The 24,327-nt window shown below is 41.7% G+C and overlaps 1 protein-coding gene across 2 annotated transcripts in view; it reads left to right on the top strand.

The window, feature by feature from the left end:
* tln1 (talin 1) overlaps positions 1-24,327 on the top strand; it is a 101,097-nt gene that overhangs the window by 40,455 nt on the left and 36,315 nt on the right. For both annotated transcript variants that reach the window (XM_042509057.1, XM_042509058.1), the window contains 27 exons: positions 2,020-2,133; positions 2,246-2,354; positions 3,208-3,416; positions 3,506-3,604; positions 6,069-6,236; positions 7,396-7,690; positions 8,452-8,618; positions 8,723-8,851; positions 10,271-10,384; positions 11,045-11,158; positions 11,725-11,859; positions 12,400-12,528; positions 12,884-12,986; positions 13,790-13,998; positions 14,370-14,489; positions 15,310-15,507; positions 17,102-17,241; positions 17,331-17,424; positions 18,002-18,091; positions 19,368-19,490; positions 19,657-19,800; positions 19,923-20,084; positions 20,466-20,606; positions 20,857-21,038; positions 22,166-22,298; positions 23,355-23,456; positions 23,649-23,819. In XM_042509057.1, the coding sequence (XP_042364991.1) occupies positions 2,020-2,133; positions 2,246-2,354; positions 3,208-3,416; positions 3,506-3,604; positions 6,069-6,236; positions 7,396-7,690; positions 8,452-8,618; positions 8,723-8,851; positions 10,271-10,384; positions 11,045-11,158; positions 11,725-11,859; positions 12,400-12,528; positions 12,884-12,986; positions 13,790-13,998; positions 14,370-14,489; positions 15,310-15,507; positions 17,102-17,241; positions 17,331-17,424; positions 18,002-18,091; positions 19,368-19,490; positions 19,657-19,800; positions 19,923-20,084; positions 20,466-20,606; positions 20,857-21,038; positions 22,166-22,298; positions 23,355-23,456; positions 23,649-23,819 (3,894 nt within the window). The remainder of the gene's footprint in view (positions 1-2,019; positions 2,134-2,245; positions 2,355-3,207; positions 3,417-3,505; positions 3,605-6,068; positions 6,237-7,395; positions 7,691-8,451; positions 8,619-8,722; positions 8,852-10,270; positions 10,385-11,044; positions 11,159-11,724; positions 11,860-12,399; positions 12,529-12,883; positions 12,987-13,789; positions 13,999-14,369; positions 14,490-15,309; positions 15,508-17,101; positions 17,242-17,330; positions 17,425-18,001; positions 18,092-19,367; positions 19,491-19,656; positions 19,801-19,922; positions 20,085-20,465; positions 20,607-20,856; positions 21,039-22,165; positions 22,299-23,354; positions 23,457-23,648; positions 23,820-24,327) is intronic.

The following is a 24,327-nucleotide window of genomic DNA, read 5'->3' on the forward strand; positions in this document are numbered from 1 at the left end:
GATTATACTCAATTGGCTTCACTGGCACCCACCTAGACTGGTTTCACTCATATCTCTCAGGCCACACTCAGTTCATCCAACTCAAATCCTTCAGATCCCAAACGTTCCGTTACTTCAGGTGTGCCCCAGGGCTCTGTCCTGGAGGCCCTTCTCTTCATCACCTCCTTACGCACGGCAACATTTTCCGCAAATTCAATATCCATTTCCACTGCTTCGTCCAGCTTCACCCAGATCTACCTTTCCAGCAAACCAAATTCCACACTTCCACCCTCTGCCCTCACCAACTGCTTATCTGAAATAAAATTCTGGTTCACCTCAAACTTCCTAAAACTTAACAGTGACAAAACAGAAATCCTCCTAATTGTCACAAAATCTACACTATCTAAAGTTGACAGTTTTTCCCTCACAATCGACAGCTCCTCAGTCTCTCCCTCCCCTCAGGTTAAGAGTCTGGGTGTCATCCTTGATAGCTCACTATCATTTCAATCCCACATCAATAATATTACCCGGACTGCATACTTCCATCTACATAACACTAATCATCTCTGCCCCTCTCTCACCCTGCATTCTACTTCTGTCCTTGTTCATAGCCTCATCACCTCCCGTACCGATTACTGTAACTCTCTCCTCCTCTGTCTCTCTCACAAATCCCTGCATAAGCTTCAAGTGGTCCAGAATTCAGCTGCTCGCATCATCACCAAAACCCCCTCATTTCACCACATCACCCCATCCTACAGCAACTCCACTGGCTCCCGGTTAAATTCAGAATAGAATTCTAAATCCTCCTGTATGCATTCAAGGCCACCCACAACCTCGCCCTTCCTTACCTGTCAGATCTCCTCCACATCGCCATCTCCTCCTACTCCCTTAGATTCTCCTCCTCCATCCACATCACAGTACCCCCCACCCGCCTCAGCACCATGGGGAGCAGAGCTTTCAGCCACTCTGGTCCCCAACTCTGGAACCCACTCCCACTGGACATCAGAAACATTGACTCTCTTCCTCTCTTCAAATCCAGACTCAAAACTCACCTGTTCAAGATTGCTTACACTGTGTAATTGCATTGTTCCAATTTATACTGTGTGTAACTTTTATCTGTTGTTTTATTGTAATTTTTTTATCTTTGTGAAGTGTCCTTGAGTGCTGACAAAGGTGCTTATAAATAAAATGTATTATTATTATTATTATTAACATTAATATTTTTGTTATTACATGTTCTCTTTGGCAACTTTACAACTTTACAAAGACATCATGAAACCTGTGATGCATTTGAAAAATACAGTAAACAAGGAACACAAGCCAGGATGGATGAAAGGGATGTAACAACAAACAGAATAATAACTTTTTACATTGTTATTCTTTATTTAACAAGAGCAATGCACAACACATTAATTGGATCAGATAGCTAAAGGCTGATCTTGAAGTGTTATCGCTGAGTTGAAGTCAGTAAACATGGTATGTAAACATAATGATGATAGATGATAGATGAGGCTTGAGTCAGGATGGGAAAAGGATGAATGTTCTAAGTTTTAGAATTAAGTCAGATTTCTGAGGGAAAAAGTTGAAAATTTGAGCCTAAATTTGGAGTATTAAGAAAGTTTCATGAATCATGTGCAAACCCAATGGTGAGATGATTTCTCTGCTCAGATCTGCACTGGTTTCTATGTTAGTAAGGTTAATGTTAATAAAAGAGGGCCATTCTCTATACTGTCAACCAATTCCATGTGCAGATCCAAACCAACAATGAATCTCTCCACTGCTCTCTGCTATAGGTTTTCTGTGTGTATCACAGCCTGACATATCTTCTTCCTCTGTGCCATAGAGCCCCAATGTTGTGCTAAAACTTGGACAAACAGAACAGTGGGAATAATAAGCCTTTTTGGAAAGTTAAACTATGTAATTGTGATGGTGTTTTGAAGGATTTATGTAATCACTCTGAACCAGTTTGCCTTTAGCTGAGAGCCAAAGACAGAGCAGAGAGACTGACTAACACATTGTTGGATGTGTGTGTGTCCACAGACCTCTGCACAGCAAGCCCTGACTGGAACCATCAACTGCAGCATGCAGGCTGTCCAGGCTGCCCAGGCCTCTCTGGATGACTTTGACACCTTGCCCCCACTAGGAACAGATGCTGTGAGATTGGATTTTGCTTTATTCTCATTCCACCTAGATTGATTTGAGTGCTTATATAATCTGAATATGAAATCTAGATCCTGACCTGAGGATTTTTTTTACTTTGTTTTAGGCATCCCAAGCATGGCGCAAAAACAAGATGGATGAGTCCAAACATGAGATCCATTCCCAGGTGGACGCCATCACAGCAGGCACCGCCTCCATGGTCAACCTCACTGCAGGTACAAACACTGGGTTGCACCAGACTCTCTTCTTATTTCTACCAGTATATGTGTAACACCAAGAGAAAACATGTTGGTCATCTTGAAGAGAACGTCCTCCCCTTGCTGCTATGATGTAAAAATGAGCTGCAGGGTATGTCTGTACACTGTGACATCACTGAAGTGTACAACACAAATCTTCTGAAATCTTCCAGCAGTGAAACACTGCATTTCAGTAACTGACTCAAGACCTGTAGACCTGATGACACGTGTAACCTTTCTGAAATACTGAAAAATAGTCATTCAAGAATCCCTTAAAGGTCTAGTGTGTGGGATTTTTTGGCATCTAGTAGTGTGGCTGCAGAACCTGGGTTTCCCGCACATTCATTTATTTGTGGCGGATTAACACCTGCCACAATGAACTGATTTCATATTTCTGAGATTGGACCATTCATTAGGAGTGCTTTTGGACCGTGCGATTATACAAAGCAAAACATTCTCAGAGTGCAGCTTTTTTTTAAAAAAAAAGGGAGTATTTCCCCTCAAATGATCCAAAGAAGGTTGCAGATAGTGTTTTGTGCCCACCACTGTGAACCTTGTTAATATAGTCATATACTCTGTGGTGTATACAGTGATATTCTGTTTAACTTGGAGCTTTGTGTATTAATTGTCTAATGTATTGTCCCTTTATTGTTTAATGTGTATTACTTGTAATTGGCCTGATATGGATGCTGTTTCTGTTTTTGAACACAATGTGTGTGTACTGGCTACTGAGAAACACTGTCACAATTTGTTTCCTATGCAGGTGCGACCAAACCACGTAGTTTCTCCTCTGGGTATTAATCCAGTTGTCTACCTCTCTTCCTGTCCTTAGGTGACCCAGCAGAGACAGACTACACTGCAGTGGGCTGTGCTGTTACCACCATCTCCTCCAACCTGACAGAAATGTCAAAGGGAGTTAAACTGCTGGCAGCTCTGATGGAGGATGAAGGAGGAAATGGGCAGCAGCTGCTGGGTGCTGCTAAGAACCTGGCCGGTGCCGTATCTGACATGCTGAAGACAGCTCAGCCTGCGAATACAGAGGTACACAGACACACTTCAAGGGACATGGACATGTGTCATGGTTTTATGTCTTTATTCTTGTGTTTTCATGTCATGTCTTTTGGTTGTAGCCTCGTCAGAACCTGCTGCAAGCTGCAGGAAATGTTGGCCAGGCAAGCGGAGAGCTGCTGTCTCACATTGGAGAGACAGACACTGATCCTCAGTTCCAGGTATGTCCATATTAACTTTGACTCATGCACTTCTTGGTGGTTCTTTACTCTGACTGTGTAGGACTACAAAAAAAAACCCTTCAGTAGCCTCATTAAAAAAGCATTTGTACAAACACATTTTTAAAGGAACAATTCAAGTTTTGAAGTTTCAAATTTGTTGTAATTTATTGTGAGAGTACAATCAGTTATAAGAGTAACAGAAGTAAATATTTTTCATATCTAAACATCATTATAAATCTACAGCTGTTTGGAGCCCTTTTAGTTTGGAGCCCGGTGCAGCTGCCTACCTGGCTTAATGGTTAAGTCTGCCTTTACCAGGTGTAAGCAGTAATACCACATGCTGAGCAATTGGCCCTTTCTTAACAGGCACATTTTAAACAGGAACTGTACATGTTCAAAAGATGGCTTTTGGTTGAATGACAAAACTGTATGCTGTGTTTCCTTTGTTTCATGTCTATTTTATTGCTATTTGACAGTTTGGAGGTAAAGGATCTTTCAGGGGTGCCAGATGGAGAGTCCCCTCTTATTATCAAATGCTGGTAACACATGTCCTTAAGACAAATGCATCATTCTAAAATGCCAATCAAAACAATCTCTTTGTCATTGAGGTGGTAGTAATTAATCCAGTCCAACAAAATTACAATTCAATGATTGTGATTTAATTGAAATACAAATTCCTATCAGATGACTCCAGTCTAGAGTTACTAAAGTAGGAAATGGTAAGAGCTGATATTCAATTCTCCTTTACTCTTGCGTCATTCACACACAATAACCAGTATTATGACATGTCAAGTTTATATGTACAACCTATAATCACATACGTCTCGAAAGGCCCCAGCAGTAACAATTTAAGTTGCTGTTAGATTCATTCTAATGGGGCATGTCATGAATCAGTCACACAGCTCTGATTTACTTTAAAGTCTCTGTGTTTAGTATGCATCAAATATTTGATTCTCTGTTCATAGTTGTAATTAAATCATTCCACCTCTCCGTACTGGCCTCAAGGGACCATCCCTGACATGACTACACTGTCAGAGATGTGGCTCACAATCCAACTGCATTTAAATTTCTGCTGAAACTGAGGCTACAGCAATCTCTGTTGGTCAAATCAAGTGGGCATATCTTATAGTTACTATCATGAAGGGTAACTTTGATATTTTTTAAGCTGGAACCTATTTTCCCATGACTTAGTATAAAAGTGACTTATTGGAACAACAGCTTCCAAAATTTGTCCAGTATTGACTGAGAGCACTGCAGCGAGCGGTCATGATGTAGGCTGTAATGTGACCTCTTGGGGCATTTGTGCATCGTCAATTTATGATTGTTAACAGTGCTTGTTTTGCCACTGACAGGCTCAGATTGTTATTGTGTCTTACAACACAATGGAAGGGATCCCTAAAGGGATAGACCTTTTTGTTAGAGAGTACAATCCTTTCTTTTGACCAGAAACTGTCCAGAGAACGCTATTCTTAAACCCACCAGACTCCATTTAATAAACATATCATTGTGTGTAGAGAGCAGCATATTTTCACATCCAACAGGGTGAAGTAAGGGTTGATATAAACCAGTCAGAGTTGGTGATGTTGGAACAATGGAAAGATGAGACATGAGCTTGTGAGCCTTTTCTTGTTTCTGTCAACTTTGAATAAAGTTTGTGTTTATCTGGTGGTTTTGGTGATAGCCATTTTGGGGCTTATTTTAGTTAAAAAGAAGGAACCTTACTCTATCAAAAAGGGTTATCTCTGTAGGGATCCTTTCCATAATGTTTTCAGACACTTAGAATACCAATCTGAGCCTGTCAGTGACAAAAACAAGCACTTTTAGGTGACCTACACTGACAGTGAAAACATGCCCTGAGTGGTTGCATTGCAGCCTGTTTTGCTGCTGCTGGTTGCAGCAGTCTCTCTCAATATTGGACCAATATAAAAAACTGTTGTTGCTATTTGATCCTTTGACACAAAAATGTCAGAAAATAGGGTCCAGGTTGCCCTTGAAGTTGGAAATAGCTGTCTGTGGATGTCTCTCCACTGCTGCTCAGTAAAGAAAATGCACAGGGAAACATACAGATGAAACATGAGGGTTAAAACACTGAAACTGCTCATTTTTTAGAAGTCTGCAGGTGGTAAGACATTTGAGTATGTAACAGAATACAGTAGTATACATTTTGGGCAGAGTGGGTCATTGGCTCATACTGATGGAACCTCCCTTATGTGACAATAATATGAAACACCACCAATGTAGAACCTTTGAGCTTTTACTAGAGGCAGCATTGAAGAGATAAAGCCCAGACGAGTTTGATTTAATCAGCCATCTATTGAACATTAATAGTTAAAATAGTAATTTCACTTCTCTACCATTTCATACAGGATAATTCATAAATAATCTGTGTAATTCTAAGATCTCAAATTTACACAATACCTGTGAGTGTTGAGTTCTGAGTGATGTGTGTGTTTGCTGTTGGTAGGACATGCTGATGCAGTTGGCTAAGGCGGTGGCTAACGCAGCAGCAGCTCTTGTGCTTAAAGCCAAGAACGTGGCTCAGAAGACAGAGGACTCAGCCCAGCAGAACAGGGTCATTGCTGCAGCCACTCAGTGCGCTCTGTCCACGTCTCAGCTGGTGGCCTGCACTAGGGTGAGTACTCTACCTCTGTTACTCTGTATATCTACTTAGGGCATGACATTGGCCATAACATTCACTGTTTGATGCTGCGGAGTACATTTTAATGCCACCACTGCAGTGAAAGACCCAGCTGGAAGCATTATGTTTTCAGGTGTTGGTACATCCCATTCTTATAGACATAATATCTCAAGAATGCCTTGAGGGAATTTCTTTCTATTATTTATTATTATCTATTATCTATTATTTCTTCTCAGCACTGAACTGATTAGATTTATGATGTCATAGGTCAAAATTCAGGGTCATTATGACCTTTTCTGTCTCTTGTAAATAGTAGCTCAAGAATGCCTTGGCATACCTTGCACAAATGTTCAATTGTAATCAACAATGAATAGATTAGAATTTGGTGGTTAAAAGTAAAAATCACCATGACCTTGCATATGTTTCATTCTTGTGAATGTGATATCTTTAAAGCACTTTGAGGGAATTTATTCAAATTTGGCACAAACTTTCATTAAGATGCAAAAATGAACTGATTTAAATGTGCTGGCTAAAGGTTAAGGTCACTGTGACCTTACAGTCACTGCTTTCTCATGAACACAACTTTCTAAAAACACCTTGAGAGAATTTCTTCAAATTTGGCATAAACATCCACTCCACTTGGATTAAGTAATTAAAGATTGTGGGTTAAGATCAAGGTCGCTGTGATCTTTCGTTTTTGTCATTCTTGTGAACACAATATCTCAAGGCCTCAAGGAATTTTCCACAAATTTGGCATAAACTTCCTCTTGGACTCAAGAATGAACTGATTAACTGATTGGTGGTTGAAGGTCAGAGGTCAAGGTCACTGTGACAACATAAGGTTCTTTAAAAACACTTTTCTGGCCATTACTCAGTGTCTTAAGTCAGGAACAGAAGGACAGACATTTGGTCAGATACTGACTTGGTGACACTAATCTGTAAACCGTATTGATTGTAGAGATCTTCTGTGCCGCTGGGAGGAAGATGTGTGTGAAGCATCCATGTGTTCACAGACATGGATACAAACTGTGACTGCACTGTGACTGGTGTGCAGAGGCATACAACAGCCAGGCAGTAATTGTAGTTGTTGAATGTGAATGCAGCCCCTTATAGTCATCTGTCCTCACACATACACATCTTATCACTCCTGAAGGTGGTGGCTCCAACCATCAGCTCCCCTGTGTGCCAGGAGCAGCTGATTGAGGCAGGCAAGCTGGTAGCCAAGTCAGTAGAAGGCTGTGTGGAGGCGTCGCAGGGGGCCTCCAATGACGAGGGCCTCCTGAAGCAGGTGGGTGTGGCTGCCACAGGTGTCACTCAGGCCCTCAATGAGCTGCTTCAACACATCAAACAGTACGCCAGTGGAGGCCATCCTATCGGACGCCACGGAGAAGCCACTGACCGGATCCTGGATGTTACCGAGAACATCTTCAGCTCGATGGGAGATGCTGGTGGGTGAAGGGAGCTAAAATCACAACCGCAGGTTGCATTGCTTTCGTTAACAGCTTGGCATCAAAAAGGTGCAATTGATCTTTCCATTCCACATTTCCCACAATGCTAGTTGTTTCTAGCAATGGAGTTATTTAGCTACATTAGCCAAAGCAGCTTTCAGTGTATTTTGGTGGGTGTGCAAAGGGCTTGTAAAATGTGTTGTTTAAATTGGTCTGAGATATTGATTGGAAGCATGGATATCATTTTGACCAAACACAAAATTTAGATGAGGTGATTTGTTTCAAGCAACAGACACACACAAGCTCAGGACAACATAAAAACATCAACGAGTGCTGGGGCACTGTCAAATAGTGCGTAGTTGTAGTGTGAACATAACGTAAGAAAGATAAGAAGATAATGTGAGTATTTAGTGAGTCAGTGAGCTGTTCTTATGGTCTTCATTGAGAAACAAACAGTACCATTTTGAAGTCTTGTAGAGACTGTACATGTAGATGACTGTATTGTACATGTAACTGTTGTTTGTATGTTGTTTGATGTACCTCACACTTGTATATATATTATATATACATATATCTATATATAATATATATATTATATATATTAAACACTGAAGCCTTAAATGGATTTATACTTTTCATCCCTCTCAATAATTTTAAAACTAAATTATAGCAATATTGATGATATCTAAAAAATGGTAGCAGTCCCAAAGGTGGAATTTTCCTTTACACACTTAGAGAACATGTTTTCTTCCTCCCCCCAGGTGAGATGGTCCGTCAGGCTCGTATCCTTGCCCAGGCCACGTCTGACCTGGTTAACGCCATCAAGATGGATGCAGAGGGAGAGTCCGACCTGGAGAATTCACGCAAGCTGCTGTCAGCTGCCAAGTTGCTGGCTGATGCCACTGCTAAGATGGTGGAGGCTGCTAAGGTCTGTCTTTCTCTTTCATTATGTGTCTATACAGTGAACAGGCTTTTTCATTTTTATCAGCCTGTTAGCTGAATGTGTGATGATCTTTGTGTCTCCATCCACAGGGTGCAGCAGCAAACCCTGACAGCGAGGAGCAGCAGCAGAAGCTGCGAGAGGCTGCTGAAGGTCTCCGCATGGCCACCAACGCTGCAGCCCAGAACGCCATCAAGAAACGGCTTGTCAACAAGCTGGAGGTAAATTATGACATAAACATTTGTGTGTGTGTGTGTGTGTGTGTGTGTGTGTGTGTGTGTGTGTGTGTGTGTGTGTGTGTGTGTGTTTGTCTTAATGCAAATCGTGCCACCTATTGTAGCTACCACAGAAGCTGTTTTGTTGGGGTCACAAAATTGTGTCTAGTTCTGTATTGTTGTTATTGTTCTTCTTCTCAACAACTTGGATGTGCAGACCCAAACCAACAATGTGTCAGTCTATCTCCCAACACTTTCTGCCTTCTCTCCTCTGTCTGTGGCTCTCAGCTTTAACACCAACTGAAGATATGAATTTAATTTTAATTTAATTTAATTTTTTTTTTAAATTTTAAAATCACCTCACTAAAATACATAAAAAAGGCACAATCCTGATCACAACTGGTCACTGTGGTTAGATACACACATAATGAATTGTTGGTTTGGATCTTGTCATGAGATATGCTGAAAAAAATATAGAATATTTCCAGACTTATCTAAGTCAGGCCGAAGTTGTAGAAATATGGGAAGCTTACATGTGTGTGAGCAGTGTTAGTTAGGATCAAGGGGTTTAGGATGTACCACATAATCACAACATCCCATTGAAATGTTGCCAGAGACCAGCCTTCTCTCTCCCAGTGTTTACTCTCATATAAACTGTCCATTTCAGAAAGCTTGTCCATATTTGACTTGCTGCTTTCATGTGTTTGTATTGGAGTTTGAAGACTAACTCTCATGCATATTTTTTTTTTTTTTTAACAGAGAAATGTACATGAATAAGGAAAAAGTGTGTCGGTGCTTTAACAGATTAGCATTAAATATAGTGCTGCAGTCCACTTGTATTAGGCAGCAAGCTTGTTTCAAATCTCTGCAGCACTTTCAGAGTTTCTGTGTTTCCTCAGCTCTGCGGAAATTGTTAGGACTCCTCTGACTGACTGAACATATTGCTCATTCTCACTAATCATTATAACCAGAATGAAGACCTGCTTGGGCAGACAGGGCCCTTCACACGATTCTTAATTTTGATCCTGTTCATTTAGTGTGCCTACTGTGGTGTAACATGTAAGTTAGTGTCTAGAGAGCTTTATCTTTCTCTTTCTCTCTAGGCTCTCTGACTTGATCCATTCATAGATATAAAGGCAGCATCAGTCAGTTGTGTCATGTATTACAAGCATATGTGTGTGAACATTGAATGTATAGTTTTAAAGACATATCTGATCCTGCTCCTGCTGTCTGTGGTTACTAGAAGTTGTTTGCACATGAAATCAAAAGACACTGAGGTTTCTGAAACTTGACAATTAGCTACTGCTTTTATGTTTAGAGGGATCATTTAAACTGTTAACCATACAACCACATTAGCTGCTAATGTAGGGCCACCTCCTTTAATCACTTGTACAAATCTAATGTGTGTTTCCTGTTTCCTGTCAGAACGCAGCCAAACAGGCTGCAGCAGCAGCCACTCAGACGATAGCTGCTGCTCAGCACGCTGCCTCCTCCAACAGGAACCAGGCGGCCCAGCAGCAGCTCGTCCAGAGCTGCAAGGTACACATGCTCACTACATACTTCTGTCTGTTCAACTCAGCTCTCTGAACACACGACAGTTAGAGTAGCTTTGTCTTTAAGATATCATCTCTCTTTCATTTTCACCTGTTTCTCTGCTCTCAGTCTGTGTATTATTATTTCACATCCTTTGTTTGCACCCTTCTAACAGAAATGATGAGTCATTCAGTTTTAAGGTCAAACAGTCAGTGATTTGTCTTATATTTATTGTCAGCCAGTTGACAAAAAAAATTTTTTTTTTTCAATTTTTTTTCTTTTGGGCTGTTTGTTGTTTGTTTATTTATTTATTTTAGATTTTTCTGCATTGGATACTTTTACTTTTGATAGTTTTAAGTACTTTTTTCCTGATTATACTTATTTACTGTTTAACATTTTTAACGTAAGACTTTTACTTATAACAGAGTATTTTAGCAATTTTGTTTATTCAACATTGAGTATTAATGAGCCTTTACTTCTTTTTGTTCTCTAAAATATATAGAGGGTGTGTAATTTCACAGCTGCTTTGTAGCTGTGACAGAAATACATAGTATTTAAAAATTTGATGAATAGATAGGTAGATAAGTTAGTCTACTTTGCAATTTTTTTACATGATGTAATTTCCTGTGTGTGTGTGTGTGTGCGTGTGTGTGTGGGGGAGATCAGGTGGTGGCTGAGCAGATCCCTCAGCTGGTTCAGGGAGTGCGAGGCAGCCAGTCTCAGCCTGACAGCCCCAGCGCTCAGCTGGCTCTCATCAGTGCCAGCCAGAACTTCCTGCAGGTGACTCTACAGCCCTGCATTCATTCACACTGTGAACAGAACATTTTAGATCATTTCTGTCAAATAGAACATTTTTTAGTACAGCAGCACAGAAAATGCATGACAATACAGGTGGTACAGCAGTAATGTTTATGGACACAAACCAATTGTATTTTTACATTGTTTTATTGTTGTTTAGATAATGTGATTTGTTTCGATAATGCAACCGTGTAAGTTGAAATGCTGTTGTGGTATCTGCTGTGATGGGAACATGGTCAATAGTATCCAGCTATGTTCCAGAGTATATATCATTTCTTTTTTATGACTTTTATCTTAAGCAGTCTTAAATAAGGCCACTTGCCACCAATTGACTAATAGGAATGACAGATGCCGAGGATATTCATGCTCACTAGGGATTTTATGAGCTTTGACCCTCCCTGTAGTTAAACCTTCAGGGCAAACATAAGATGTTTCAAAGCTGCTCCTGGTCAGGCTCAGTATGTTCTTTGTGTTCCCAGCACTGTCAAGTTCTGGAGTTAATGTTGAAATCTGGTGCTAACTGTGTGTTTCTTCCTGTCTTTTCACAGCCTGGAGCAAAGATGGTCACAGCCTCAAAAGCCACAGTTCCCACCATCAGTGACCAGGCCTCAGCTATGCAGCTCAGCCAGTGTGCTAAGAACCTGGCCAGTGCCCTGGCTGAGCTCCGCACCGCCTCACAGAAGGTAACACACATCTATTCACTGTCCAAAATCTAAGACGATATTCAGTCTAATATCACAATATTGACATCATATCATTACCCCGCCCGAAAACCATGATATATTTAGAATACAGCTGTCAATGACATATGTGACCAAAGTTATAAAGTTTGACACAGATCACTGCAGTCTGAGATGTTGTGGTTCATGACATATGGTAGAGGTGGTCATGTGATAGTGTCAGGCATAAGAGGGAGGAAATGAAAGTCTACAGCAGGTGATGAAGCAGTCAGCAGAGACTGAGCTGTTTCAGACAAGCTTCTGTGCTGAAGTCTGATACCAAGATCAAGAAATCTAAAACTCTGCCACGACATTTGGCAAGCCATGATGGTGATGAGGATGATGATGAGGAGGAGAAAGAGAAGGAGGAGAAGGAGGAGGATGATGAACTTGATTTGGTGAGCAGAATATGTTATGTTATAAATAAGTCTGTTTAATTTTGTGTGTGTTTGTGTGTGTGTGTGTGTCTGTGTGTCTGTGTGTGTGTGTATGGTGTATGTGCAGGCTCAGGAAGCATGCGGTCCATTGGAGATAGACAACGCTCTGTCAATGGTGAGAGGTCTGGAGAAGGACATGCAGGAAGCCAAGGCTTCAGCTGAGGAGGGCAAACTCAAACCTCTGCCAGGAGAGACGGTGAGACACACACAGGACAAGATGAGACACGAAAAGACAAACTTAATTGGCTCTGGAGGGACAGAGACAGACTTGAGCAATAGTGCTCCACCCAGCTGCAGTCAACTTGAGACAATACACAGTCAACACAACAGTACAGTGGTTCTCCACATACCGAAAAGAGAGAGATATAAATACATAGTCACTGCAGAAATGAGAAGGAAGTCACAAAAAACATAAACCATAATACATAATCCCTAAAAAAAGTGCAACCGCGCCTACTTGCTTTCTTTATTCCTCAGTAGGTTGTGCCGCGGCATGAACTGTATGTGTGAACAGAAAGATTAACAGTCTATTTCCTCACTGTGTTGTTCAGCTGGAGAAATGTTCCCAGGATCTGGGTACCAGCACCAAGGCTGTGAGCTCAGCCATCGCCCAGCTGCTGAGCGAGGCCACCCAGGGCAACGAGAACTACACAGGTTGGTTTAACAGAAACACACCCAGACAAGAGCAACAGAAAAATTATGTCACTCATTTGCTTTGACCATTCTAGAGCTCTGATCAGGCCCAACCCCATGTGAACCCACACACTTTCTCACCAAGCCCAACCCAAACCCAAATAAAAACCGGAATTTGTACTTTAAAAAAACATTATTTGATATTTTATATCTATCTATCTATCTATCTATCTGTCTATCTATCTATCTATCTATCTATCTATCTATCTATCTATCTATCTATCTATTTTTTAAAATTTATTTATTTAGTTGTTTATTTGTTTCATTATTAGATCCACTTCTCTTTCTTCACTTCCTTATTGTCAGTGGTCTGTCCCACCCCCCACCATGCTCCCTGTCTTTCTTGTGTTTTCTGTCCTTTAAAACTTTTAAAACTGCTGACAAGAGCCATTTATGTGTAACAAATGAAAATTTTAGATTTCTTGTTTTTGCTTGAACAAAAACAGTGTATTGCAGGGCCTTATTATTTTTCTGAAGACTGCTTTTATGACACAATGACTATGTTATTTTATAAAACCACGTGAGTGGTTTTTGCTTCAGTTTAAATGAGCAGGCAACCAATCACATCACTGAAAGAAATTAGCTCTAGTAAACAGTTAGAAACTTTATAATGAGATGAGTCTTAATTCTGTATTTTGTCTGTATTTATTCATCTACTTATTTAATTCATAATGTCTCATTATAAACCCCACTGGGTCTCCACAACAGTGACAGAAAACCACACACACACACTGATGTTGATCCCTCTCTCCTGTTGGATGCAGGCATGGCAGCCAGAGACGTGGCCCAGGCCCTGAAGTCCTTGGCTTCAGCCGCCAGAGGAGTCGCTGCCAACACAAACGACACGCCAGCGCGGAATGCCATGCTCGACTGTGCCGGTGACGTCATGGATAAGTCAGCCAACCTGATCGAAGAGACCAAGAGGGCCATCGCTAAACCAGGAGACGCAGAGAGCCAGCAGAGGCTGGCCCAGGTCAGACACACACTGAGGGAAAGGGAGGCACAGATACAAGTCAGGGGGGTCACTAAAGGAGAGGGCCGCAGGGGTGTGACCTAAGTGACAACTGCATCATTTTGCATTTAGATAATGTTGTATAAATATGTAGCTGGTAAACTAACTGTTTTTGTAGCATGTGTGAATGGAGAGTGAGCAAACATCTGCTGTAGATCGAGGTGTTAGTTTTGGCAAGCAGAGACATGAGAGCATCAACTGGAGCTGCTTGTGAGATGAGACAGTGACTCAGTTCTGATGAAAATCAACTTGCAGAGAAATGAAAGTTGTTTGACTCAGGTAATCCAATACTGAACAATTCATGTGTGTGTGTTTTGTGTGTGTGTGTTTAGGTGGCTAAGGCAGTGTCTCAGGCCCTGAACAGATGTGTTAACTGCCTTCCTGGCCAGAGAGATGTGGACAATGCTATCCGCACTGTGGGCGAAGCCAGCAAGACTCTGCTGGCTGATTCAGTAAGTAACACAGGCTGAATCACCTGTGATGCATGAACATCGGTGAGCTGAATGCTTTTTCTTTCTCGGTTCAGTGGGTTTTATAGTGAAGATCCTATTTGTATTAGTCCACCAAGACCAGAAGTCTGTTGTTTTTCAGAGTTTCCTTGATCTATCCTTCCTTCCTTCCTTCCTTCCTTCCTTCCTTCCTTCCTTCCTTCCTTCTTTCTCTCTTTCCATGAAACAAACAAAAAGTAAGAGAACAGATTGTTCTGGTCCCAACTGACACACACTTAATCATGGAGCAGTTCTCCTGATGGGAACACCATAACATCTATCTTAATGTGAAAACCTTCAAGCCGCACTGAGCAACATTAACAGCTGATCAAATGACCGTAGAATGTGAAAAGTGCTGCTCATAGTGATGAACCTACTAAGAGTTCTCACCATCTCTCTCTACAGTTCTCCTCTGCTCTATACCACTTTACCAGGCTTAAGCTCATTGTTTTGGTTTAATGATGCTCAGCTCTACTGTTTGATTCAGTCTCTGTACTCTCATCAACCTGGTAGCAGCAGGCAGCTGTTATCAGAGCAAAAACCGAGCTACCTCGCTGTACTGCTGCAGCTCACATGGTTGCAGTGTTCACACAGACAGCTTTGTGGCTGCGGTGCTGCTACACAGCTGCTGGCTGCTGTAACTACTGTATTTTCACAATTGAAAGCAGCCATACTCCAGCCATTTATGTGTGGCAATCGTCTGCATTTTTATTTCAGTTTCCATGTTTCCTCTTCTTAACTGTTGGTACACGCAGATTTCATTGTTCTCCTCCTCCATCTGTAGTTCCCATCCAGTGGAAGGAGCTTCCAGGAGGTTCAGGCTCAGCTCAATGAGACAGCAGCCGGTCTGAACCAGTCAGCCAATGAGGTGGTCCAGGCGTCCAGAGGCACCACCCAGGACCTGGCCAGGGCCACCAGCAAGTTTGGACAGAACTTCAGCAACTTCCTAGAGGCTGGTGTTGACATGGCCGGAACATCCCAGGTCAGTGTAATGACAGAATTCATACACAGAGGTGATGCTGGCTGAGGCCAAAGAGGAAACAGGCTTAAATCTTTTAACCAGAGGAAGAAACCTGCTGGTAGGTCATTCTTTCATCTGACTGACACCTGATCCACTCAGAAAGGGAGGCATCTGAATTATTTCATTGGATGAGAGGACAATTAAGTAATCCTCAGCAGCCTCATAACATTATATAGAATATAGGTGATGAGTATATGAACAACATCATAATAGAGATCCCCCCCATCTGATCCTGATTTCAGATCGATTGGCCATGACTGGCCTAACCAATCTACTACGTAGTCAGTCCATTTTTTAAAAAAATATACAATGTAGTGTTTGAAATACGGCTGGCATGGTAGCGTCATATTAGCACTGTTGCCTCACAGCAAGAGGGTCCCTGGTTCAAACCCGGGTTGGAACAGGGTTCGCTCTGTGGGCGGGGGTCCTTCTGTGCAGAGGTTGCATGTTCTGACCGTGTCTGCGTGGGTTCTCTCCGGGGTCTCTGGCTTCCTCCCACAGTCCAAAGACATGCAGCTCAGGTTGATTGGTGACTTTAAATTGCCCTTAGGTGTGACTGCGAGCATGAAAGGTTGTCTGTCTATATGTGTCGACCCTGCGACAGTCTGGCAACCCTTGAGAGGACAAGCGGTTACGGAAAATGAATGAATGAATGTTTGAAGTACAGTTTTGTTGTTATTATTACTATTATTACTGTTATTATTACAAGACACTAAATAATGGAATTTTAACAAATGAGGGAACAGCTAAAATCAACTTGTCTTTGTGCTCATGCCATGCAGCTCCCTCTCTCTCTCCCTCTCTCCCTCATAAGTGGCTGAGCTGAATGATCTGGCTGTCTCCTCCACATCACCAGCTGACGTGACAGTGTCAGCTCACCTAATCAAACTACAATTGGGCACATTAAATTTAATATTAATTTGAAACTACAAATAATAGTAATTTAATACATATATTGGGAAAATGAGCCAAATGTCATTTTGACATTGGCAAAAACATTGGCTACTGAGGCTTTCACCATCATTTATACCCAAGATCATCATCCTTGAAGCCCACCTTAGAATTGGCCAAAAAAATTGCAATTGCTGCATCTTTGCTGCATAATGAATTTGAAGTGAGCTATCAGAATTCACTGACCATATATGCCTTTGAGATATTGGTCTGGTTATCTCGGGTCAGCTAAATTTCTGATTTTTAATCTTGTGTGCATCCCTCACTCTGCATGGCATTCTGCTGCTTAGTTTGTGCCCAAAGCACACTCTGCACTCCAGTAGTGTGGTGCAATAAATAACCGAATGATATATATATATATATTCCAATAGCGCTCCTAGTTAACTGTCCAGCCCCCAAAATAGAAAATCAATATTTAGCAGCAGATGTTGTAATTGTAGTGGGTCGCCTCAAATAAAGGAATGTGTGGGAAACTCTAGTCATGAAGGAACAAGTCAAGTTATCGAGATAAGGCGGTATCAGCCATAACATTTTGAAGTATAATCATTTTAGTGCTTGTAAGTTTTTGATATTGTCTTCATATTTTACTCTTCTTGTCCTTCAGTCTAAAGAGGACCAGACACAGGTGGTGTCCAACCTGAAGACAATCTCCATGTCATCTAGCAAGCTGCTGCTGGCAGCCAAAGCTCTGTCCACTGATCCCAGCTCCCCCAACCTCAAGAACCAGCTGGCTGCTGCGGCTCGGTAACAGGAACTCCTCTCTGTGTTTCTGTGTGCCGCTCTTTTCTCACTGCCTGTCTGTGTTTGACATACCTGAGTGTTTGTGTTCACAGGGCAGTTACAGACAGCATCAACCAGCTCATCACCATGTGCACTCAGCAGGCTCCCGGTCAGAAGGAGTGTGACAACGCTCTCAGAGAGCTGGAGGTAACAGGCATCATGCAAACATCCCTCTGTTATTCTGTCAATGTTCACATCTCCTTTTCTCTTAATCTGTTTCTAAAATCACCAGTTTAAATCAGGCGTATATCTGCGAGCAGACAAATCTTGGGACTGGGTGATAAAAGACTGAACTTCTGAAGCAACTGTACGACTGTATTTAGGTGTAAATCATTTGATGTGAATAGCTTGATAGTCATGATAGTCAAAAAAAAACAAAAAAACAAAACATTATATTGGTGTATTGATATTCACTGAGGATTCATTACCCAGCCTTAAAAAAATCTTTAAAAGTCAAATTGCGATTGAGCGCATTGTGCTTAATTTTTAATAGCTTGACATGAGCAGTTTGAATCAACTCATAAAGCTCAGACTGTGGGTATCATTAGGAAAACATGATTTGTAAATTAGTCATTATAAAGAACATTTCTATAAAAGGATGTAATTCCAGCATGTAGACATTACAGCGGTTATGTGAGATCACTGTGTGTTTCTTTGTGTGTGTGTGTGTGTATGTGTGTGCACGTGTGTGCATGTGTGCGTGTGTGCATGTGTGCGTGTGCAGTCGGTGAGGGGGATGCTGGAGAACCCGACAGAAGCCATCAACGACCTGTCATACTTTGACTGCATTGACAGCGTCATGGAGAACTCGAAGGTAGAATATACATCCCTGCTGCTCTCCTTCTGTGTTTGGTTCTCTATCTTTCCATCATCCCTCTTCTTCTCTTCTTTACTAAAGGATGCATTCATGTTCTAAAAAAGTTGCTTCATTGCTGCATTAAAATGGTTACATCTCTCTAAAAGAAGAGGGGCTGTCCTAAGTGACAGTAGAGCTGTCTTTATCTAAATTATTAAATAAAGACTATTTATTATTGGCTATTTGGACTATTAAAATTATTCCACTGACATTTCTTTGGAGTTACAGAACACTATTTGATGAGACCTTCATTTCCTAAGAACTTCTTGAGAGTCTCCCAGAGGTGACTCTGATATGATACTAATGGTAGAGACATCCTGGTAAGGCGTGAGTTAAATGTGTCGAATTTATCAGGAAAAAAAACATTTCTTTTGTCTTTGCAGACATCTTTTGAACATTTAACCCCATTCCTCTTTGTCCTTCCCGTCAGATATTCTAAAACTGAACATGTACATCAGATTAAGTGGTTTTTCACTATTCTAAGAGAGAATTTCTTCAAATTTGGCAGAAGCGTATACTTGGACTCAACCATGAACTGATTAAATTTTCATGGTCATAGGTCAAAGGTCAAGGTCACTATGACTTTGCCTGTCTCATTCTGATGAACAGGATATCTCAGGAACATCTTGAGGGAATTTCTTAAAATTTGGCACAAATATCCATTTGGACTCAAAGATACTGAACTGTTTTGTTTTTTTGTGGTCAAAGGTTACTGTGACCTCACATTGGTCTCATGATGGTCCTTAAGTACATCGCAAAGGAATTTCTTCAAATTTGGTGGTAATTCTAGTAATGAATCAAGGGCTGATACAATATTAGATTACCTAAAGAATTATTAACACGATACATTTTTTTCATTTTTACAAAGAAGCCAAAATTCTAAAATGTCAGAAGTTGCCTGATTACAAGCAGCTGTACAACTGAAGATGCTTAAATAGAATGAGAGGTTTTTGATTCCTATCAGGAACGGTCAGAGATTAAGTGAACAGAGCAGACATTTCATGCAAGTGTTCAGTGTTTGACAGCTTTTGATGCCCTGTGCCACTGATGGAACTCAGTTATGACTCATAAAGTTACCTCTGGATGAGTGATCTGTTGTGGCTGTGTGTTACTCTCTCAGACATTGCTTTGCTTCTGAGGTTTGGTTGATCCCAGTTCCCTCAGTGGATTCATAAGAAGCATAAATAGACACAATGAAGACATTCTCTCCTGTGTTCTGGTTTCCTGTTGACAGGTTCTTGGGGAGTCCATGGCTGGCATTTCCCATAATGCCAAGAACTCCAACCTGCCAGAATTTGGTGATTCAGTCAGTGGTGGCTCCAAAGCTCTTTGTGGTTTGACTGAAGCAGCTGCACAGGTAAACACCATCACTGAGGCTTACTTTATTGTTGCAGTAGTCTGAGTCTTTGGCACAGAGACAAACACTAGGCTGGTAAGGTGTGTGTTGTGGTTGTGTTTGTAATGTGAGTGCTTGTAATTATTATCATGATATAAACTGACCAGAAATCTGTTGATCTTCTCAGGCTGCCTACCTGGTGGGAGTATCAGACCCCAACAGTGCAGCAGGTCAGAAGGGTCTGGTGGACCCCGCACAGTTTGCTCGGGCTAATCAGTCGATACAGATGGCCTGCCAGAACCTGGTGGACCCGGCCTGCACCCAGTCACAGGTACATGCTCACCTCACTTTGACATCCCAGTCAGCAATCATCACTGTCCTTCATTTCTGTGAGTGAGTCTATATGTCATTAAATCCATCTCTGATTGACCCCCCTGCTGCGTGTGTGTCCAGGTGCTGTCTGCAGCCACCATCGTGGCCAAACACACCTCTGCATTGTGTAACGCTTGCCGCCTGGCCTCCTCCAAAACTCCCAACCCTGTCGCCAAGAGGCAGTTTGTCCAGTCAGCCAAAGAGGTGGCCAATACCACTGCCAACCTGGTCAAGTCCATAAAGGTGTCTTTTCTTTTTCTTTTTTTCCAGAGTATTGCATACATTCATGACATTGCAAGTTTTTTTTTGCTGTTGTTTTTTTTCTTTTTAAACAGGAAAATATATTTTAAAAAGTAAATGAAATAATATAAAGTAACAGAAAATAAATAAATAAATGTGTGTGTGTAGGGAGGCGACCTAAGTTTTTTATTTTCAGATTAATCATCAGTTAAATGAAAAGCAAATACTGTGTGTAGATTCAAAGAAGATATCTGCTTTACATGTCTTTGCCTGGCTGGTGGTTGTTTGGTAGTTGTGATCCAGTTCTGTAATGGATCAGAGCCACTCTAGTCCCAGAGACACAGCAATACAATAAATGTAACCAGGGCTGAACCCTGTGTGCAGGCTTTGGATGGAGCCTTTAACCAGGAGAACAGAGAGAAGTGTAAAGCTGCCACTGGTCCTCTGATTGAAGCTGTGGACAACCTGACCGCATTCGCCTCCAACCCAGAGTTTGCCAGCATTCCTGCTCAGATAAGCCCTGAGGTATGTATCTCGTACACGAAAAGAGCTTTGGAGCAGTTTGAGTGTGTGCCAGCTTTTTTTCCTGTTCTGTGCTCGTTGAGTCAGTTAGTCAAGGAAAAGCACTATTTAGGATGGATCCGTAAAGATCCCCTGTAATATGTATTAAGGTTATAATCGCATTTGATTCCTTCATGTGTCCCTTAACACAGCTTCTGGAACAATAGCATTCTGTCTTTCCTCCAGTAGAAAGTTGTTTTCATCCTGATTTCAGGGTCATGCAGCCATGGAGCCCATTGTGGCGGCAGCAAAGATGATGCTGGAGAGCTCAACTGGCCTGATCCAGACTGCCCGCTCTCTGGCTGTCAACCCCAAAGATCCCCCCAAGTGGTCTGTGCTGGCTGGACACTCCAGGACTGTGTCTGACTCAATCAAGAAACTCATCACCAACATGAGGTAAACTCTACTGCTACTACTGTTGCAGACCATAGACTGTAAATAAAGATGGACAACGCGACCCCACTTACCCCCGCTATGCTTAATTGAGGTTAAAATATCACAGATACGAGTGTTGCCATCTTGCAAGGGTGATGTCATTGGGAGCTCTGCATCTGCGCAGTAATGATATCCTCAGTGGGGGAGTTCCCACCCAAACACCTGCCTGACCAGTAGTGAGCAGCTCCATTGAATGTGAGCGCAAAGATTGGCTGTCACAGCTGTCAGTCATGGTGGAAAAGCCCCCTTTTGTACAATTTAATAACTCATTAAAACCAAACCTATCATGAAAACAAACGCTTGAACAAACATCAAGGTGATGAGAACTACCTTCGGTGACAGAAACCATCTTTGGGAAAAATTTATTTGACGTGTACTTTGACTTTTTAAGTTCAGCCTATGACCATTCAACATGGAGGGGCGGGTCTTAGGACCTGTACTGCAGTCAGACACCAGGGGGCAATCCAGATTGAATAACCTCACTTTGGGGGAGCTGTCATGTCATCCATCTTTATATACAGTCTATGTTGCAGACGGAACTGCCTCCCACCTTCTCTGACTGATCAGGCAACATTTTCTAGTCTTATTTTAACCTTTTCTTCTCACTGATGGTAGACCAAGCACAAACATCCACTTGAACTCAAAAACAAACTGATTAGACCTTGGTGGTCAAGGGTTAACATCACTGTGACCTCATCTGTCTCATTCTCCTGAATGTAATATCCAACAACAGCTTGAGGGAATTTCTTCAAATTTGGCACAAACGTACACTTGGACTCAAGGATGAACTAATTAGATTTTGGTGGTCAAGCTTTAAGGTCACTGTGACCTTGTGTCTGTGTTATTCTCATTATCAATCTTATCAATCCTGATATCTCAGGAACACCTAAAGAAAGTTAAATTTAGTTCAAATGTTCACTTGGACTAGATAATGAACTGATTAGAATTTGGTGGTCAAAGGCCAAATTCACCGTGACCTGACAGCCTTTAGGGAATTTTTTCACATATGGCACAATTGTCCACTTGGACTCCATGTACAGACATTTTTTAATTCATACATCCTTCATCTCGTGTGTGTTTCTGTTCAGAGAAAAGGCTCCTGGCCAGAGAGAATGTGACGATGCTATTGAGGTGCTGAACGGCTGCATCCGTGAGGTGGATCAGGCCTCTCTGGCTGCCATTAGCCAGCAGCTGACTCCCCGAGAGGACATCTCCATGGAGGTAAACACACACACACACACACACACACACACACACACCACACAAACACACACACACACACACACAGAGCTTTGTGAGTGCCCAGTTTTGTATCTCGGCTCAGTAAACTGGTTGAGAGTCAGAAACCTCTTATACTTATCTTTTCCTGAGTAAATTGTGAAAATGTCATGATGCTCAACAAATTACACAACAGTTATACAATACTGATGTGTGTGTGTGTGTGTGTGTGTGTGTGTTTGTTTGTTGTGTGCACGTGTGTGTGTGTAAATGTGTGCATGTGTGATTAAAATGCAGTTAGTACAAAAACAAAAAAAAAGTTTAATTCATAAAATGTGTCACATCAAAAGTGTCTGCACAAAATTCATTTATAAGAAACATGTATCACATTTTAACTGTCTGTCTCTTAAAGTAACAAATTTGCCTAAAACATGAAATTTGTTTTTACGCACACACTGGTTTACATTTCATTGTCACGTATCCACAAACTGCATGTGCCTGTTTTTTTTTAAGAAAAAAGTTGAAAAGTCCACATTTTTTCTGAATGAACATAATCCCTCAGTCTGCTTTATAAAAGTCTGAGGTCTTTTTATACAAGGGAACACAAGACACAATTAAAATGTCATAAAAGCTATGAAACTTTGAGTTTTTATTTCTTTGATCAAACATCATAAACGTAAGGTTTGAATGCCTCCAATGATTTCTGCCATGTCCCATAGTGAATATCTTTACCTTCAGCAAATAGAATTCCCCTGGGTGTCAAGACTATTCAGTGTATGTGGTTATCAAAGGTCAACAATGAATTCCCATGCTTAGATATTATTATTGTTTTGTCAAAGCAGCATCAGCACCTACTGCAGCTTGTCTGTAGGTAGTATTGCAGTGCTGTTGTACTGTATTGTACTGCAGTGCATTTTGTGTACCTTTGGAGGTGAAAATCTAGCAAGTGTACTCTGACAGCAAGTGATGAAGGAAAACTCAGCCGACTGTAGAGCATGAAGATAAATGTGTGTTTGACTGAAGTTTTACGAATGAAACCTCTATGGGCTCATGTTGCAGACTCTCCATGAGCAGATGGCAGCCTCGGTCCATGAGATCAGTAACCTGATTGATCCTGTAGCTGTGGCTGCTCGCTCTGAGGCCTCCCAGCTGGGACACAAGGTAACACGGGACAACACCACTACACACCTGACACACTGCGAAATGAATGCTGACGAACTGCTGGTGTGAATACTGACTAACTGCTGGTCCGTCTAAACTGATGAGGGCTGCACTGATATTCGTGAAGCCCAGCATGTTCCTATCATTTCAGAATCTCTGTTTTGAACATGTCTGCATGTTTTATTTGAACAGGTGTCTCAGATGGCCAGCTACTTTGAACCCCTGATCATGGCAGCCATCGGCACAGCATCTAAGATCCTGAGCAGCCAACAGCAGATGGCTGTCTTGGACCAGACCAAGACCCTGACTGAATCAGCCCTGCAGATGCTCTACACCGCCAAGGAGGCGGGAGGAAACCCCAAGGTAGAGAAGCTGGCACTCATCCTCTCAGGTCATATTGGAGGAGCTAACATGATTTTTTTATACAGCACTGTTGATCCAGTTTACAAAGTGCTACAAGAAGACAAGACATGAGAGTTTTTAAAAGCAAACAGATGAATTAATTTTTTTTTTTTATTTGGGGGGGTGACCTCTAGCTCACCTGGCAGAGTGTGAACCCTATATGCCTGAGGCTTCTGCAGCTGCCTGGGTTTGAGTCTGGCCTTACTGCATGTCCCCAACCCCACCACCCCCCACCACCTCTCACCTTACCTTTTCTCTCTTCAACTGTCGTATACATGAAATGAGAAATGAAGTTATTTGGTCTATAAAAGCCAATACAATAAAGATGGGCTTCCATCTTTCATCCACTGTAGTTAGATCACAGCAGACACACATCAATAACCTCTGCTGTCGTTACAGAGCTTACGGGAGGTGCAGTCGGATTCTTTAAACTCTGCAGTTTTCTTTTTTTTTAAAGATGGTTTTGGGC

Source organism: Plectropomus leopardus, chromosome 20 (genome assembly GCF_008729295.1).
Source record: "Plectropomus leopardus isolate mb chromosome 20, YSFRI_Pleo_2.0, whole genome shotgun sequence".
Classification (NCBI taxonomy): Eukaryota; Metazoa; Chordata; class Actinopteri; order Perciformes; family Serranidae; genus Plectropomus; species Plectropomus leopardus.